General features: G+C 40.4%; 1 protein-coding gene across 2 annotated transcripts in view; it reads right to left on the bottom strand.

Annotated features, from left to right (window-relative positions):
* The window catches only part of PRXL2A (peroxiredoxin like 2A), a 37,765-nt gene extending 18,947 nt beyond the window's left edge, over positions 1-18,818 (bottom strand). Inside the window, exons 1-3 of one of the 2 annotated variants that reach the window (XM_036735659.1) lie at positions 18,762-18,818; positions 9,945-10,121; positions 9,666-9,760 (exon numbers count right to left, since the gene is read on the bottom strand). In XM_036735659.1, coding sequence (XP_036591554.1) covers positions 9,666-9,760; positions 9,945-10,119 — 270 coding nt within the window. In that variant the 5' untranslated portion in view covers positions 10,120-10,121; positions 18,762-18,818. Of the gene's footprint in view, positions 1-9,665; positions 9,761-9,944; positions 10,122-18,525; positions 18,615-18,761 lie in introns of those variants that run through there. The other variant, XM_036735660.1, reaches the window with a different exon arrangement.
* Between the last annotated feature and the right edge of the window lie 677 nt (positions 18,819-19,495).

The following is a 19,495-nucleotide window of genomic DNA, read 5'->3' as shown; positions in this document are numbered from 1 at the left end:
ATCAAATAAAACAAGATACAGAAAGCAAACTTAAAAGCCCCGTATAAAAGTGAGCTGCTGTGATTATCTCTCATTCTCATCTTGTAGTCAGTGGAATTCCAATAGGAACAGTCCTGGGACAGGTCCATATCCTACTATCATTCTTTTGTGTTTAATGTTTGGTGTAGACTATTGGGCAGGTGGAAAAATTGATTACTTTTTATGACTTTTATATTATTATACAGAGCCAGGCTCCTTGACTCTAAAGGCAATTCTATGGCCACCAGGCCACACTGCCTCTGACACAAACTGGCTGTGTAGCCCTGAGCAAGTCACTTAACTAACTTCAGTATCCTAGGTAACTGTTAAGACTTTAAATTCTAGTGAGGATCCTGACCTGCACTGGTAGAGGTGGCTGCCTCATCTGGTAAGCTTCCCAAATCAATGAAATTACACATCCACTTCCTATTCTTACTCCTATCATCACCATCATCATCATCATCATCATCATCATCATTATCTTCTTCTTCTTCTTCTTCTTCTTCTTCTTCTTCTTCTTCTTCTTCTTCTTCTTCTTCTTCTTCTTCTTCTTCTTCCTCCTCCTCCTCCTCCTCCTCCTCCTTTTTTATCTTCATCTCATCATCATCATGCTCTGTAAGAACACACTACTCCAGCCACATCAGTTCACTAAATATGCCTTGCAAAGTCCCATCACTTTGCCTTTTCCCTTCACATGGAATGCCTTTCCTCTTCTCCTTTCCTTTCAACCTCAACCCTAGCTATTCTTCAGGACTCAGCAAAAATTCCCACCTCCACACACAGCCTTCCCTGACAATTCTGTCCACACGGATTGAATTCAATATGACAAACATTTACTGAGTACTGGCCATGTTCAGATCCCTCTGAGCTCATTATGAAACCACTCAGTTGACACAATGTCTTGGGATATCTCCTGCATTAACATTTTATAATGTTATTTATTTCTGTACTATTTTAAAACTTTATACAAGTGTATGTCTTATCTCCTTAACTAGCTTTTGAGCTCTATAGGAACAGCTAGGTGTCACAGTAGACAGAGCCCTGGGCTCACCTTTCTGAGTTCAAATCTGGCCTCAGACACTTACTAGCTGTGTGACCTGGGCAAGTCACTTAACCCTGTCTGCCTCAGTTTCCTCATCTGTAAAAGGAGCTGGAGAAGGAAATAGCAAACTACTTCAGTATCTTCACCAAGAAAACCCCAAAAGGGGTCAGGGAGAATTGGATACAACTGAAACAACTGAACAACAAGGGCAGGAAACTGTGTCAATTATTCAGTCTACACAAAGGTAGGAGGGGATAGTTAACATACTATGATTATAGAGTCAGGATCAGAAAATACCTAGGTAGCCTAGAATTTTGGAATAAGTCAAATAGATGAAAAGTAGAATGAACTGCCTTGGCAGGTAATGAGCTCCCCTTCATTGGAGGTCTTCAAGGAAAGGCTGGATGATCACTTAATGGAGGGAATTCTTGTTGGACAAATCAAGGAGAATTAGAATACCTCTAAGGTCCTTTCTACCTCAGATTTGGTGAATCTGTATAGTTTTCTAACAGCTCTATGTACACAGTAAGAACTCAGTAGTTATTTGTTGAATGAATGAATTTCTATCAAAATAGGAGAGAAGTTGTATACTTGGAGAGATGGGGCTCATCTATTATAAGTCATGAAATACTCAGATCTTTTTCTCTATTATGCAAGTGCAATGCTAAAACTTCTCTTTTAGAAAGAAAAATTGTGAAGTATTGGTTCACAAGCCAGTTCGTGGTCAGGACACATGTGCCACAAAGCTCGAGCATCTCAGCAGGAAATTATATTCTATCTAGAACATACTTTTCTCTTGGTGGGAAGGTGAGGAATGAGGTGTGAAATGAGGCACATGCTGTCAAACATGGCCAATGTATCCTTTTGTTTTGCTTAACTGTATTTCCCTGTTAATAGGGAGGATTCTATTGGTGTGGGGGCAGGATTGGGGAATGATAGAGTGTGGATAAAACTTTCTAAAAAGTTACTGAAATCAAGGGAGTTTGTTTGCATTAAGGCAGGAGTGTTTTCAGTAACAGCCACATTGTGCAATGACCAACTTTGGAAGACTTAGCTCTTCTCAGCAATACAATAATCTAAGACAATTCCAAAAGACTCATGATGGAAAATGCTGTCCACATCCAGGGAAAGAAGTATGGAGTCTGAATGCAGATCGAAGCAGACTATTTTATCTTTTTTTTTCTTTCTCATGATTTTTTCCATTTTGTTCTGATTCTTCTTTCACAACATGACTAGTCTGGAAATGTTTAATATGACTGTACATGCACAGCCTATATCAGATTGCATGCCATCTTGGAGAAGGGTGAAAGGAAGGAGGGGGAAAATTTGGAACTCAAAATCTTATAAAAGTGAATGTTGAAAAATAAAAATGAATAAATAAATATTTTTTAAAGAGGCAAGAGTGTTTTGAAATATATTAACTCTGCTTCAGTAGGAGTTAGGTAATTTTGTTGTTGTTTATCGATAACTTGATTAAACAACAGACTGACTCAAATAAAGAGGGCATACACTACAAAGGGCTCACATTGCTTGGTACATAGTGAACTTTATCAGTCCATCATTTCCTTATTGGAGTCTTGCCTGGTAAGCTGAAAAGGTTTCTCTCATTTAGAGTAATCCATCTTTCACCATATACACCATATGAACTAATACTACATATATTTTCCCTCTAATTAGAAGGTGAAGGGCCCTCCCACCCAGAATCTCCACTTATGGAAGGTTCCCTGGGAAGCCATCTCTTCATTTATCACAAGGTTTCACTTCCCTAGATTTGTCCATCATGCCCCATCTTTTTTTTAGCTTCCTTTTATGTACCTTCCCTATTGGAATGTAAGCACCTTGAGGGCAGGAACTGCTTTTCTTTCTTTCTTTTTTTTAAAAAATAAATTTATTTATTTATTTTTAGTTTTCAACATTCACTTCCAAAAGATTTTGAGTTCCAAACTTTCTCCCCATCTTTCTCCTCCCCCCATCCCAAGATGACATGTAATTTGATATAGGCTCTACATACACATTCATATTAAATATATTTTCACATTATTCATATTGTAATGAAAAGTTAAAACCAATGGGAGAAACCATGAGAAAGAAGAAACAAAAAAAGGGAGAGAACGCAAATAATACGCTTCAATTTGCATTCAGACTCCATAGTTCTCTCTCTGGATGTGGACAGCATTTTCCATCATAAGTCTTTTGGAGTTGTCTTAGATCCTTGCATTGCTAAGAAGAAATAAGTCTATCAAAGTTAGTCATTGCACAATGTTGCTGTTACCGTGCACATTTGTTCTGGTTCTGCTCACTTCACTCAGCATCAGTTCATATAGGTCTTTCCAGATTTTTCTGAAGTCTGCCTGCATATCATTTCTTATAGCACAATAGTATTCCATTACATTCATATACTACAACTTGTTCCACCATTCTCCAATTGATGGGTATCCCCTTGATTTCTAATTCTTTGCTACCACAAAAAGAACTGCTATAAATATTTTTGTACATATGGGTCCCTTTTCTACTTCTGTGATCTCTTTGGGATACAGACTTAGAAGTGGTATTGCTGGGTCAAAGGATATGCACATTTTATAGCCTTTTGGGCATAGAAGAACTGTTTTTCTTTTTGCTTGCACTTATAGTTATCCCTTCCACATGGCGGGGGGAATGGAGGGAGAGGCTAGGGGCACCCTCCCTACTTCTTCCCATGAGCTGGCCCTTTTTTCATACCAGAGAAGAAATCTGAGGTGTTTACAGTACGTTACTGTAAAATTTGGGTTAAGTACATGATCATAAGCTCTGTGTGGTCTGCTGGCCTTTGCATGGCATCTGTGACTTCCACAAAACTTCCCCCAAATTTCCATTTAATTTCTTATGCCAACCTGTGATATATCAAAACTGCCACAAGAAAGTTGTGATGTGGAAGGGATAACTGTAAATTCCTACTGCTTAGGACAATTCTTGGCACACAGTAAGTTCTTAATAAATGCTTGTTGACTTGTGTATTATTCTGAGTCCCTTTATTAATTAATTTAACTGAAACTTTCATATATACACACACATATCCTCTTCACTCATCCCCTGGAAACCAAAAATGTCCATAACACACCACCATTTAATTAATGTTGGCAGTTCTTTTCTAACTTCTCAGCTCACCCTACTTTGAAAGTGAAAGAAATTGGCACAAGCTCCTAAAACGCCATTGCTGTTTAGAGGCAACACCCAACAAATGTAAATGGGAGTTGCTCCCTTGGTACAATCAGAGGTTCCCTGTATCTTGCCAAGAAAACCTAGCCCAGCCTACCTAGGATAGGTAGGGAGGGCACCCAGGCAAGACTGAAACATCCATGTAGGAAATCCCTTTAGGTCAGGGAGTGGGCAAACTAAAATATGAATGTCATTTTCACTATTACTAATTAGGACACAAAGTGTGCCAAACTGGAAATGACTCAAGATTGCTAACAATTAGAGCTATCCAAAGTGGTATGGGCTGCCTTGCATAATAGTGAGTTCCAATCACTAGGTCTTCAAACAAAGGCTCATTTGGGTATGTTTCAAAGAGGATGCCTACTCAGAAGCAAGTTTGGACCAGATGGCCTTTGGGCTCCTTTCCAACTCTGATAATCAATCAATCAATGAGCATTTGTTAATATGTGTGTATGTGTATATATTTTCTATGTGTCACATGGGCTAAGAGCTGCGGATCCAAGTACACTTAGGAACTTAGGTTCCAAAAGGAAATGTTAAGGACATATAGAATTATACATAAAATAAATGTGAAGAGAATAAATGCAAAATAGCTAAATATAAGATAGTTTGGGAGGGAAGACAGCAGCTGAGGGGATCAGAAGAAAATTCCTGTAGAACATGGTGCTTGGACTTAGTCCTGAAGGAACAAAAGGATTCGGTGGGGTAGAAGTGAGGAGGAAGCATATTCCAGACTCAAGAGCAGCCAGCGTAAAGCACAGAGACCAAAGATGGAGTGTTTGCTGTGTGTGAGGGAAAAAGAGAGAAATCTTATTTGACTGAATTACAAAGTGCTGGACAGGCAGTGATATACAATGTGGTTGGACAGATAGGTGGGAAGATGGGGCCAGAATCAAGGTGACAGAATGAGAAGAATCATTTTTGTCTAGTTCACCCAGAATACCTCCACAACCATCTAGAACTCTGACAGACCAGATTCTGACTAAGAAAGCCAAGAAGTAACAATGAGTCATTTTATTCAGTCTGGGGCAGCTCAGGAAGACAGACCTAGAAAGGTCTGCTTACAGTGGAGCAGGGACTGGCTAGAGATGAGTGCAGTGCCATAGAAGGGAACATTCTAGCACCCAAGGATGGACAGGGGGCATGAGTAGGAAGCACTGAAGCAGAGAGAGATCCCAGGTGACCCCTCAAGTAGAACTGGGTGTAAGAACTAGTGTTATTTGGTATTTCTCTGCTGCTTATTACCCAATTCCAAACCACAGATCCAGGGCAGAGAGGAGTGGTAGTGAGCAAACGGGACCCTAACCACGTACTGAGCGAGGAACAAGTTCTGGAAACATACCTGTGTGGCTCTAAGTCCAGGAGGAGAATGGTGACTCAGTTTTTGAGTCCTGGACATAAGCCTGTGGTAGAATAACCAGAGCAGGAGACCAAGACTAAAGGGGAGCCAGTAGTTCAGCGGCTAGGGACCTGCAAAATCTCCCAGAGGGCTAACAGTTACTGAGTCCAGCAACAGTTTACTGAAACTCAACCACACCTCAACCACTGAACCACTGAAATGTAAATAAACCAACAGATCCATATCAGGGTCAGAAACTTGCAGAGCTCAGACCAGGAGGGCAGTGAACAGAATTCCCTGAATCATACCACTTGGAGAGCAATGAAAACTTGCAGGCCCTCAGACTGAGATGTGAAAGCAGCAGCAGGATGTAAGAGGGCAGAAGCTCAGGCCAGACATCACTCCCAGAAGTGTGCAGAGCCCAGTACTAATATAAAATTCAAAGTCAAGAAGTAGTACGGAACAATGAAAAGAGAAGAACCTGACCATAGTTATTGCGGTGACAAGGAAGCTCAAGACACAAACACAGAAGAAGATAATGTCTCAAAAATATTTACAAGCAAAGCATCAAGGAAAAATGATTAGACCCAAGTCCAACAAGAATTCCTGAAAGTTTAAAAAAGTGATTAAAAAAGATTTTAAAAATATTTTTATAATTCAAAAAGGAGTGCTAGTGGAAAAATGGGAAAAGTGAGAGCTATGCAAGAAAATTATGAAAAAAAGAATTAACAGCTTGGTAAGAGAGGTACCAAACCTCACTGAAGAAAATTAGAACTGGCCAAATGGAAGCTAATGACTCCATGAGATATCAAGAAATAATAAAACAAAGTCAAAAGATGGAAAAATAGAAGAAAATGTGAAATATTTCATATAAAGATAAGTTGGAGCTGGGTTATGAAAGGCTTTTAAAAGCTAAACAGAGGAGTTTGTATTTGATTTTTAGAGATCATTGGGTTTTTTTGAGTAGAAGATGACATGCTTAATAAAATTACCTTGCTGGCAATGTGGAGGATACACTGCAGTGGACAGAGCCTTGAGGAGGGTTCAGTTGGATTTGGAGTGTGGGGCTTGGGAGGCAATCAGGATTAAGTGACTTGCCCAGGGTCACACAACTCATAAGTGTCTGAGGATGGATTTGAACTCAGGTTCTCCTGAAACCAGAGCCAATGCTCTATCCACTGCACCACCCAGCTGCCCTGGATTTTGTGCTTTTGATTCAGGATTACTCGAATGTGAGATCTGAGTTGTAGAATCTGTAAGAATAGCAGCACTTCCCCTCCCACTCCCAAAATCAGTCCCCACTTCACAGGATCACAGATTTAAGGACCCTAGAGGCCATCGAGCCCAACGCTCTCATTTTATAGTTGAGGAAATTGAGGCCCAGAGAAACTAAATGACTTAGGAACTCACTGCTCTTCACTTGATGAATGGGTGACCGTGTCAGACAGCACCTTGTACCTTGTGGGTGTTTAGCCAATGTCTATAGAGTTTGGCCAAAGTTGGAGTTTTAGGAGATAGGAGCTGCAAGAACCCTGGAGAAGACAGTAGTAGTGGGGTTGCTTTTTGCACAGGAAGATGTCCCTCATAGTTCTCACTAGAAAGATGGCTGGAGAGGGAAGGGATGCCTGTGGCTCTAGGGAGAATTTTTAAGAAGCATCAGAACAGTCAGAAATGCTCACATGTGCAGTAAGGTGCGATGGCTGTGCAGCTGGCCAAGTCCAGAGGTCAGCTAAGTCTGGCAGGACAGTCAGTGTTTGCGGTGACTGGTGCATATCAGTGAGAGCAATGAGTGAGTGACTTTGATGTTATATATATTTGCATTTATTTATATAAATATATATTGATTCTGTCAGCAAGGTGGCAGAGTGGATACAGCACCATGCCTGGAGTCAGGAAGATTCATCTTCCCGAGTTCAAATCTGGCCTTAGCTACTTATTAGCTGTGTGACCCTAACCAAGTCACTTAACCCTGTTTGCCTCAGTTTCCTCATCTGTAAAATGAGTTGGAAAAGGAAATGCCAAACCCCTCTAGGATCTTTGCCAAAAAAAACCCCAAATGGGGTCATGGAGATCTGAACATGACTGAAACTACTCAACAACAGTGGGTTGATTTTCCTCAGTAGCAGCAAGGGTATAATTTTCATTTTTTCTTCGTGTCCCCAGGATTTAACATAGGCTAGCCATTCATAGGCTAGAGGCTCATAGGATCATAAATTTAGATCTGGAAGGCAACTTAGAGGCCACTGAATCTCTAACTCCTTTTTTACAGATAAGGAAACTGAGTTACATTAAATTTAAGTGACATGTCCAGGGTCACACAGCTAGTAAATTTCTGAGGTGAAATTTGAACCCAGGTCTTTGTGACTCCAAGTTCCATATCCTTATCCACTACACTGAACTTTCTCTCCTAATAGAGGTTACTGAGTTGAATCGATTAATGGAATGGTTTTCAAAAAGAGCATTCTGACTAGCTTTTATTTTCTTCTGTAAGTAGTATTTTATTTTTTATAATTATATGTAAAGATAGTTTTCAACATTCACTTTTTATAAGATTTTTGAGTTCCAAATTTTTCTTCCTTCCCCTTTTCCTCCCCTTCCTCAAGACAGGAGGCAATCTGATATAGGGTTATGCGTGTCAAGCTTTCATTTCTGTCCTGTCTCCATAGCCTGGCTAAGTAAAAATGGTTGTTAGGTCAAGGGACTCTAAGAGGCTGTTCCCTCCGTGTCCCCTGCAAAGCATATCCTGGAATTGCAGAGACAGATTCCTATTTGCAAAGGTGAAATGAACAGTGTCTAATTGGCCCTGATTGGCTTGTTCAGGACCATACCCTGCTGTGAAATGTGGCTCTGAACATCAGCTCCTCCTTCTCCCTAAGAAGATGCACTGACCACTCACTAAATTCTAGCTCTCCACAAAAGTAGGGAAAGTGCTATCGGAACATCGTTGATGATGATGAGGTGAGGGAGGAACTCAGAGCCATCACACTCAGATCAACCAATCAATATGTATTGACTATGTGCCCAGCATGGCACAGGGAGTCATTCTATATAAAAGAAAAATTAGAAAAAAATATAAAAGAAACATAAAAAAGAAAAATAAAGCAGAGTGCCTAACCATAGAAGATTTTGAGAATCCTGAGGCCTTACTTACTTACTGTGTGACCCTGGGCAAATCACTTAATCCCTGCCAGCCAGTTTTCTCATTAACAAAATAGAGATATCAGCCTCACCTCCTTCACAAGGTTGTTGTGGGGATCAAATGGACAAAGTATACGAAGTGCTTTACAAATCATGTAGCATTCTATATCAGTGATTATTATTATAGACCCTCAAAAATACAAATGAGTCTTGCTTGGGAAGAAGATATTTGCTCAGAATAAGCAGCGAACCAGTAGGACAAAATGCAAAAACACAACGCTACAATGATGCAATGTTGTACCTAGGTGGCTCAGGGCATAGAACGCCAGACCCAGAGTCATGAAATGTGAGCTCAAGTTTGGCCTCAGACATTTACTAGTTACATGACTCTGGGGAAGTCACAACCTTGTTTGCCTCAGTTTCTACATCTATAAAATGAGCTAGAGAAGGATATGGGAAACCTCTCCAGTATCTTCGCCAAGAAAATCCCAAATGGGGTCATGAAGAATTGGACATGACTGAAATGACTGAACAACAACACAATGTTGTAATGATGATCAGCTGTGAAAGACTTGGCTGTTTTGATTAATACAATAATCTGAGACAATTCCAAAGGAGTTGTGATGAAAAAAATGTTATCCACTTCCAGAGACAGAACTGATAAATTCTCAGTGCAAATTAAAGTATAATTTTCTCCCTTTTTTCTCTTTTTAAAAAAAAATTGCTAACGTGAACATGTTTTTGAATGATTTCACATGTATAATTAATATCATATTGCTTGCCTTGCCAGTGGGAGGGAGGGAGAGAATCTGGAACTAAAAATTTAAAATGGAAAGAATGTCAAAAATGAATAAATAATAAAAATTTAAAAACCCACAGTGCTACAGACACATGAAGTACAAAGGTCTCTCACCTATCATGGCTCTTACATACCTCTCGACACAAAAAACAGCCTGGCCTTCGTACTGCCATGATCACTGCCCCACGGTGTTCCCAGAGTTCTCGGGCTTTGAAAGTCTTTGGGGATTCTGCAAGGGAAAAGAAAGGTATTCAATGTTTTTCAATTCATATTTCACTTCTTGGTTCTGAGGCACTGAAGCTGGCCCCAAGCCATCAGAGGAGCTCACAAAACCAAGAACATGAGGTTTCTGGCCAGAACTCATGTCCTGGATTATCCAGGAGTAGTGCTGAGCTCCAAGGCTCAATTCTCACCATTATCCAGCGTTTTCAGCTCTATCTCTTCCAGAAATTCCAGGGTAGCTGTTACTGATTTGGTCAGAAACAGATTGGTGTTGGCCAGGATCAAGCTTAAAACAGCAGCGCCCAGGGCTCCTGCCCCCAGAGACCACATCCCCATGGAGAAAAAACTCAGGTCCAGGTCCAGCATTTCTGGAAATCAAAAGCAACAGTTGGTTACTCCCCTATCCTAACTGGAGCCTAAGGCCTGTATAGAGGTCCTGGCAATTATCCACAGAGAAGCTAATGTTAAGAGTCATCAGGTGTCTATTAAATGTGTACCTTGGGAAGAACTCTAAGGGATATAACAGTCATAAAAGCAAAGCAGATTCCAAGGCATCAGGCCAGCTCACAAAATAGGCCAGAGGTCACAACTAGTCACCAAGAAAGACCATTTCAGTCTCTGGAGTTAGTTCTCACCATTTCCCAGAGTTTGCAGCTCTCTTTTGAAATAACTGCAAGCCTTGTTTACAGAGCACTTCCAAGTCTGCAAAAGACTGTCCTTGTGACAATCCTTTCAGACAGGCAGTGTAAATGATTTACCTCCCTCCATTGGATGGTGAAGCCTCAGAACAACTCATAAGATAGGTACTACAGGCATGGAGACTTAGCACATAGTAGGCACTTAATAAATGCTCATTGTTTGACTTGTAATTTCATTGGTATGGAAAACTCTGTTTCATCCTTCCCCTCCAAATACAACACTCTTCCTAGGTGGGCCTGGATTCAGGAAGACCTGATTTCAAATCTGGCCTCAAATACTTAGCTGAGTGGCCATGGTCAGGTGATTTAACCTATGTCTGCCTCGGTTTTCTCAACTGTAAAATAAGGATAATAATACCACCCAGGTTTGTTATGAGGATGAAATGAGAAAATATTTGCTTAGCATAGTGCCTTGCACATAGTAGGGGCTTTAGATATGTTTATTTCCTACCTTCCTTCATTGTAGGTCCACACAGCTAGTAAATGCAACAGATGAGATTCAAGCCCAGTTCTGTCTGAGGCTAGCACTCTATTATATACTACACTGATCTAGGGTATGGAAAGCGGATGAAATTCAGAGTCACTTAGAGGGCAGAACCAAAAGGGTTCAATGATTGGCTGGGTATGATGTTGCAAAGGAGCTGAAGACTGCCAAACTATAGTTTCTGGGTCAATACCAGATAATATTCAACTGAGGCTGTTCTGTTCAGCAAACACTACAACAATGGTGGAAGGGATTGCATTACCACCTGAAAAAACAAACACAAACCAAAATCACAGTGGTAGTTCTGGCTAAATCAGCCGCACCATGCTAGATTGCCCACACTCCAAGACCATAGTCCTCTTCCACCCACTTAGACAATTCCTTTAATTTCTTGATATGGATGCATGACTCAGATGGAAATACTGCTCAGTTGTTGGATCAAATTCCAACCTTAACATTTTCCCCAAGTTCTCCCCAGAGAGACTTGAGGCATGGTAATTTCTGAGTCTGTCTGCAAAGGTCAGTTCAGTCTGGCACTGCAAGAGGTTCTGATAAAAATAACAGAAAAATTATACCCCCCAGAAGGTCTTAATTTCCTCACCTATAGAATGAAGGAGTTAGACTAGATCACTGGCATCCAACTCAAATAGAAACAGAGGCCATTAATATGCACATAAAGAATCCCGTGGGTTGCCTAGTGACTTAATTTTAAAATGTAGTATTATCTATGTTTTATTGTATTTTTATTTATTTTGTCAAATACTTCCCAATTACATTTTAATCTGGTTCTGGCCACACTCAAGAGTGTTGTGGGCCACATGTTTGATGCTTCCATGTGGCCGTGAAAAAGCTGTCTACGTTTTGTGTCCCCATGGCTCTTTATTGGTTCTCCTCCTACCTTTCAGACCACTACTATTTTATTACAGTCTTCCTTCAGTGGAATGTCATCTACTTCATGCCTACTAACTATGGAAGGCCCCCAAAGCTCTGTCCTGGACCCCTTTCCTCTATACTCAGTAACTTAGATATCTCAATAGATCCCAAAAGATTCAATTAGCATCATTATGTATATGATTCTCAGATCTCTATAGCCACCCCTCATCCTTCTCCGAAGACCTAGCCCCACATCACTGCCTGTTGGACACTGTGAACTGCATGTTTTGTTGGCATTTCAAACTCAACATGTCCCAAATGATACTCGTTATCTTCCTTCACCCCCAGCCCACCTGTACTCTTAAAAAAAAATCCTCTATTTTACTGTCTTACTGTTGAAGACGCAACTAGTTTCTCAGTGTGTCAAGTTCGGTGTTATCCACCATTCCTCTCTCTCACTAATAGCAAAGATCTAGTCAGCTGCCAAATTTCATGATATATTTGTCCTCAAATGTTTCCCAAATATGCCTCCTTCTCTCCACCCAAACAGCCACCACATTAGTTTAGGCTTTATCATTCTCATCTGGATCATTGCAATAGCCTTCTAATGGGTTTCCTTGTCTCAACTTGCTCCTCGCTCCTGTCTTTCCTCCAAAAAACCGTCAAAGGTAATTTCCTAAAACATAGGTTTGCCCATGTCACTGCCCTACTTAAGTATAAACTCCTCATATAAACTCCTTTGCCTAAAATTTAAAGCTCATCACAGTCTGATCCTGTCTTACCTTTCCACCCTTCTTACATATGACTTGCATCTATGTGGTCTAGGGTCCAGTCATACTGTCCTATTTGCCATCTCTCCCACATAGCCCTCCATCTCTCTTTGAACTGGCTAGCTCTCACGAGCTCTCTCCTCACCTCTACCTTTTGGAATCCCTGGCTTTCTTCAAAATGAAAGTCAAGCAACATTTTCTATAGAAGGTTTTCAATGGTTCCATCTGCTGCTAGAGTCCTTCCCTTTAAGGTCAATTTCTATTTAATCTTTACATAACTTGTACATACTTATATGTGTATATATTATCTAACTAGAATGTATGCTTTTTGAGGGCAGGAACTATGTATGCTTTTTCTTTGTATTTCCAGAGCTTAGCATGGTGCCTAGTGAATACTTAATACATACTTGTTGATTGGTTGCTTGCTGTCTTGTCTGGCCAGGGGAGGGGGCAAAGATATTTTCAAGACTTTGATGGCAATAACAACATTAAGTGCATATATATATATATATATATATATATATATATATTATATAGTCACACATATTATATAGTCACATATATTATATAGTGCCTGCTATGTGCCAGGCACTGTATTAAGTGCTTTGAGAATATTATCTCATTTGATCCACATAGAATTTTGAGGTAAGTGCTATTATCCCCCTTTGACTGTTGAGGAAACTGAGTCAAACAAAAGTTATGTGATTCACCCATGTCTGAGACTGTATTGGACCTCAGGTTCTCCTGGCTCCAGGCCCAGCACTCTATCCACTATGTGACCATCAACAAACATTTATTCATCACTTACCCCATGCCAGGTGCTAGAAGAAAACATTTCTAAAGATGTTCACTTATATTTGTAAATACCTTAAAATTGTTTCTGTGACTCATGAGAACTCTGCGGTCCCCTTTAACTCCCCACCCTACTCCCTACTAGCCAACTTTTTAAGTCATGGTGATGGTTTTAGTTCCGTTTCATTAATCCAGGATTAGAGAACAGCACAGCCTATTTCTTTAGCCCAGTAACTAAGCCTTCCGATTCTCATCATGATACATCTGTGATATCCACAAGTTTACAAAGAATAAAAAAAAATTATGAGGTAGAGTCCAAATCTGGGATGAATCTGGAGTAGGGTTTGGGGAATATAGTTAAACTGTAAATAGAAGCATGTATTTTGGGTTTTTAATACATATATATGTGTGTCTATATATGTATATATATATAAGATATTAATACTTATGATATAGTATATACATATGGGTTTATTATGAATAATATACAGACCACACAGACATACTCATTTGCAATAATAGCTGATATTCACATACATTCTCTTAATTGAGGCTCACAAAAACCTTGTGAGGCTAGTACTAGAAGCAACCTTAAAGGAGGAAACAGATCCAGAGAGGTTAAACTATTTGTCCATGGTCACATAAGTATCAGAGGAAAGACCTGAACACAGGTTTTCCTGACTCCAAATGCAGGATTCTATCCACTCTGCCATGCTTCCTCTCTACATACTAGGATACAAGAATACATGTGCTTATTTATCACTTCTATGCCATCAATAGACTATGCTGTCCTCCATTGCTGTAAGCTTCTTGAGAACAGGAGCTGTCCTTTACTTCTTTTTGTATTGCCATCATTTAGCACAGTGCCTGGCACATAGCATGTACTTAATAAATAGTTATTGACTGGTAGGGTCCTGGGTCTAACTGAACTACAGAAATAAAGGTAGCACGTGTAACTAGTATTTTCCCAGAAGAATGAGACGTCACTGAGTGGACCAAGTAGCAAACACCCTAATTCCTGGTTGCTGGTTTCAGTTGGTCAGGGATGATGATGTCCTTTAGAGACATGGCTGTAGATACCAACCACTGGCTATTTCAAATCCAGCTCATGCTACAAAACCTGCACAATCAGTTGCACTTCACATGCAATCTCAACCACAGGGGTAAGTGGGCTGACTGTCTAACCATTGGGCAACATTGCAAAACCAAACCAAACAGAAGTACATTAGATCTTATCTGTTTTTATAGTGAGGTGATTATAAGATAACTGTTGGTTACTAAACTAATTAAAACAAAAACAGAAGGAAGCAAACAGATCTAAGCAAAGAATAATTTCTGAGAGGGCTGGACAGAATCCTGGTTAGATTAAACAAATGTCGATTGATAGATCTTCTGTGTTCTTAGAGCCAGGGAACATGTTGGTCTAGTGTGGGCAATTTATAAGACACAGCCTCCTACTGATGGAAAGACTAGATTTAACACCAAAGCCCTGAGACAACTTGGTTGATCAAGAAAAATTAGCTCCAATAGGTGAAGACCCTAAATATCAAAACCGTGTGACTGAGGAACAATCTACTGTGTCTGCCCCATTCCCCCTCTAAAAACTGAAAGACTGATCCCCTGCCCACTGTGCTATGTACAAGCCGCATGCTCCTCCATACCTTCTAACGCTTCACTTGCTCTCTTGCTGGGCCAGTTAGGCAAATTCCAGAGCACGTGACTGTAGTCACCCCGGCAGGTGTTGCAGAATTCTACAGGGAATCCTGAGTGATAGGACTCACCTCCAATATCCAGGGCTCAGACACGTCCCCACCCCCACCTCTTCCACACCAGGACTTTTGCTCTTGCTGTCAAGCCTGATCCACTGAGAAAGACAAAAGTTGAGTGCTGAGAGTGCCCTTTCCAGTGGAATTAGTCCTTATAAACAGCTTCTGATTTATCCCTGAAGCTGCACCCCTTGGGCGGGACTAGGCACAAGACCAACATGGCTGGAGCAGATAGCCAATCAGATTGGGGCTTCCATCACAGGTTGCTGGGTGCCAGGTTCCCCAGGAGCCCATCAGAAGGTTGAGAGAAACATTCTGAGTCATTAGCAATCGTGCAGATTATGACATTTGGCAAGTGCCAACTGTTCTTACTCCTTCCCTACTGCCCCAGGGCCTAACTACCCACATGGTGTTTCCACAATAAGGCCTCCTAAACCAAGCTGTCTATATCGCTTAAAGGAAGACCATTTTTTATCGTACATTTCTGTTCTCTTACTGTCTTTTCATAGAACCTTCTTGGTAGAATGTGCTTTAAGAATATTCTTTCCCCCACCCAAATTCCTCACTGCACGCCCAGGAAGTATGACTGGCATTGTGGCCCTCATCCTGGGGTTAAGAAATCTATGGAACATTTGGCCTTATGACATAGAATAAGAACACGTAACTTGCAAAAGTTCTCAACCTAAATCATCACTAGGCTGCAAAATTTTAAGCTAACATTCATTAACTCATTCAGTAAACATTTATTAATCACCTGCTACATGCTAGGACAACAGACCACATATGTACTCAGATAAAATTAACTAAAAGCAACATGGATACAATTCTGGACTTGGAGTCAGGAAGACCTGGGTTTAAATCCTTCCTGAGACACTTAGTAGCTGTGTAACTGTATTTAACCTCTCTCAGCCTCGATTATCTCATTTGTAAAATGGGAGATTTGGACTCCACAGCCTCTAACATTCCTTCCAGCTCTAAATTTACCATCTTGGAGAATACAAGATCCCACAGTGCTTAGTTTGCTAATCATTTAGAAAAAATAAAAGCACTTGTTAAGGTAGAACCTTAAAGACTCACTTCCAACAAGGTATTTTCCATGTATATGTCAAAATTATACAAGATTTCTGGAAAAATATGATAATAACTGGGATAACCCTGTTCAAAGATCCTTTTATTATTAAGAACAAAGGAGGCACAAGAAAGGGGAAAATTGTCACCTTGTGCCAAAGGTGTCCACCACCATCATGAAGCAAACCTAGCAGAGCCTAAGTTGAAGAGGCATTCGCTTGTCATTCTCCAGATGCTCCTATCTGTGGCCCAGGAAGAGAGGATTAACTTTGGGGTCAGAGGATGTGGGTTCAAATCCCACTTCTGATACTTACTAACCATGTTACCTTGGTCAAGTCACTTAACCTCCTTAGGTTTGTGTTTCCTCATCTTCCTTATTTTTGTAAAACCAAGAGATTGCACTGAGGTCTCTTCCAGTTCCAGATCCCTTAATTCTATGAACACTACAAAGCCTCCTAAAAAAAATCCATAATCATTCAAAAGTATTGGGCCTAATCATCCACACAGAAAAACTAAGTGGATAAAGAATCTTTATTGTTCTGGCTATGTTATATAGCTGGCTGGATAACTCGTAGAGTTCATCTATCAGTGTTTATGTGCACATGCATGTGTATGTGTACTTATAGGTGTGTTGGGACGCACGTACATATTTTTATGTCATGGAAGACATTACAAATGGACAATGACTGGACTCAGAATTGAATGGGAGGAGAAGGAGATGGATTGACTTTGGGAAACTGCAAAGTTCTTTTAATAACCTCCCCTCTCCCTAAGCTTCCCCTTGACACAAAAGCCTATCTTTTCAACACTAATATTCTCGGGTGATATTAAATGTGTGGGAGTCATGGAACACTATAGCCTATGAACAAGAGGAACCTAGGATCCCCCCCAAAGGACAATGGAGATGTGGATAGTGGGCTTGAGCAGGTTACAATATTTACAAATGAGACATTACATTGAACTTATGATATAAATAATGTTATCAAAAAATGTATGATCAGAAGAGATGGGCCCGTCTCATAGGGTGAAAGTGAGGTAAAAACTGAAAGTTAAGTCACATGCTTCACGGATACTCTTGCTATATCTAAAGAATGTGGGGAAGGCCCTCAATGTGTTGGATGGATCCCCCTTTTCCCTTACCGTAAGCTTATGAGAGAACAAAGATAAGAACTGCATACGATGGGCAGGCATAGATGGAGTGAAATTCATATTATTCGAGAGAAAACTCAAATCAAAGACATTCGTGAGAATATTGGGGTTTTTGATTAAAGTACCTTTCTTACAAGGTCAAAAGGCAGATATGTTTGTAGCTAAGCTTTTGCCAGCAGGTAAAAAAAAAAGAAAACCAGGCAGCTCCAGGTCATGCCGTGTTATTAATGGCTGTCCTTTATTTATATTGTCTACAACGAAGGAGCTCCAGTCACCCATATGTAGCATCAGGTCTGGGTACCATGCTTTAGGGAGTACATTGATAAGCTGGAGTTTCTGAAAGAGAGTAACTGAGGTGATGAAAGCTTTGAGATCACATTCTACGACGATGTGTCTTCAAGCAAAGGGATGACCACTTACTAGAGAGGGCATTCTTAATAAGTTATTTGATAGACTAATCAGGGGTGGGGAACCTCTGGCCTCGAAGCCACATGCGGTCTTCTTGGTCCTTGGGTCCTTTGACTGAGTCCAAGTTTTACAGAAAACAAATTCTTTTATTAAGGGGATTTGTTTTTTGAAGTTTGGATTCAGTCAAAGGGCTGCACTTGAGGACCTAGAGGGCTACACATGGCAGCAGGTTCCCCACCCCTGGACTAGATGGTCTCTCTGGACTCTTTGCATTATGTGACTCTAGCCCCAAGTGCTAGGTATAGAAGAAACTACAAAGATAAATAAAAAATATCTATGGTCCCTATCCTAGAAGAAGTGTAAGACTTTAGGTTAAGTGATGTCCATGGACACTACTGGCTGGGCTACAACAACTGTCTGTGCTAACTCTTCTCATATTTGTGTTTTATTTAAAGAAAAGGGAAGGAAGAATAGTGTTATTTTTGTCAAGACACTAAAGAAATTACTTCAGGAATTCAAGGATCTAAGATTTCATCAGCATGGGAACTCCCTTGTAAGGTCCTTGAGGGCAGTGTTTGTTTTGTTTTTGTCTTTGCATCCTCAGTGCTTTGCACATAATAGGTATTTTACAAATGGTTGTCATTTTGAAATGAACCTTCTGTGAGTTCGAAGACAACTTTAATGAACTGCTGCAGTCCAAACAATTCATTATCTTATAGTCAATCTTCATGGTAAAGAATCTTTTCCAACCTGGCTAGACTGACCTCAGAGCCAAGGAGACAGTCCACCACTGGGCCTGAAGTTGGAGTCCTTCCCACTTGGTAGGTGCTGCTAGAACTTGTACTCTGCTGAGAACCCAGTGCTAGTCCACACCATGATGAGGCATCACAGGGTGGAGTGGGGGATAAATAAAGTTATACATGATCATGGAAAGTATCATAAGTCAATGATTAATTTCTGCCAGAAACAAGTATAGACACTGTCATATTAGAAACCTTACCTGTACACAAGACCAACCTGGATGCCACCTGCAGAACTGTATCTCCAAGAAGATATTGTTGGCCTGAGGCATAGGTAGGGAAGCAGGAAAAAAAAGGAGAAGAAGAAAGGAATTAGGTGGGAGAAGGTAGGAATGACAAACGAAAGAAAAAGAAAGTGATGCTTATAATGAGATCAAATAGGAAGGAAGCCAAACCGAATGACTTAGGGTACTCCTCCTTTGCTGATTTGGCCTAGACCAGAGTTGGTCTCCCTATCTCAGTATCTTCCTATTTTCATGTGGTAGAGGTCTAATTCCTCTTTTCCCCTCACCTCATGGAAATGCTATGATAGATACTCCCAGGAAGCTGCTTCCAATGCCATTCTTTCAATCATCCATTAATTCAGCACCTACCATGTTCAATGTACTATGCTTGGTACTGTGGAAATTCAATTGTTAAATAAAATATAGCCTCTGCACCTCAAGCAATTTATAATTTAGTGTCAAGACTAGTTTTCATTGTCTGATTTCTAGGAAAATCTTATTCCTACCTGTACACACAGTTAACCTAAGGAAAAGACCATATATTAACAATGTGATAGATAACACTTTTATAGTACTTACTACATGCCAGGCACTGTGCTAAATGCTTTATAATTATTATCTCATTTGTTTTTCACAATAATCCTGTGAGTAGATGTTTCAACAATCCGGCTAGCAGCTGTTGTGGGGGTGTAAGATCCACTAACAACCAG

This window comes from Trichosurus vulpecula, chromosome 8, assembly GCF_011100635.1.
Source record: "Trichosurus vulpecula isolate mTriVul1 chromosome 8, mTriVul1.pri, whole genome shotgun sequence".
Lineage (NCBI taxonomy): Eukaryota > Metazoa > Chordata > Mammalia > Diprotodontia > Phalangeridae > Trichosurus > Trichosurus vulpecula.
This window is presented reverse-complemented; position numbering and strand designations above follow the sequence as displayed.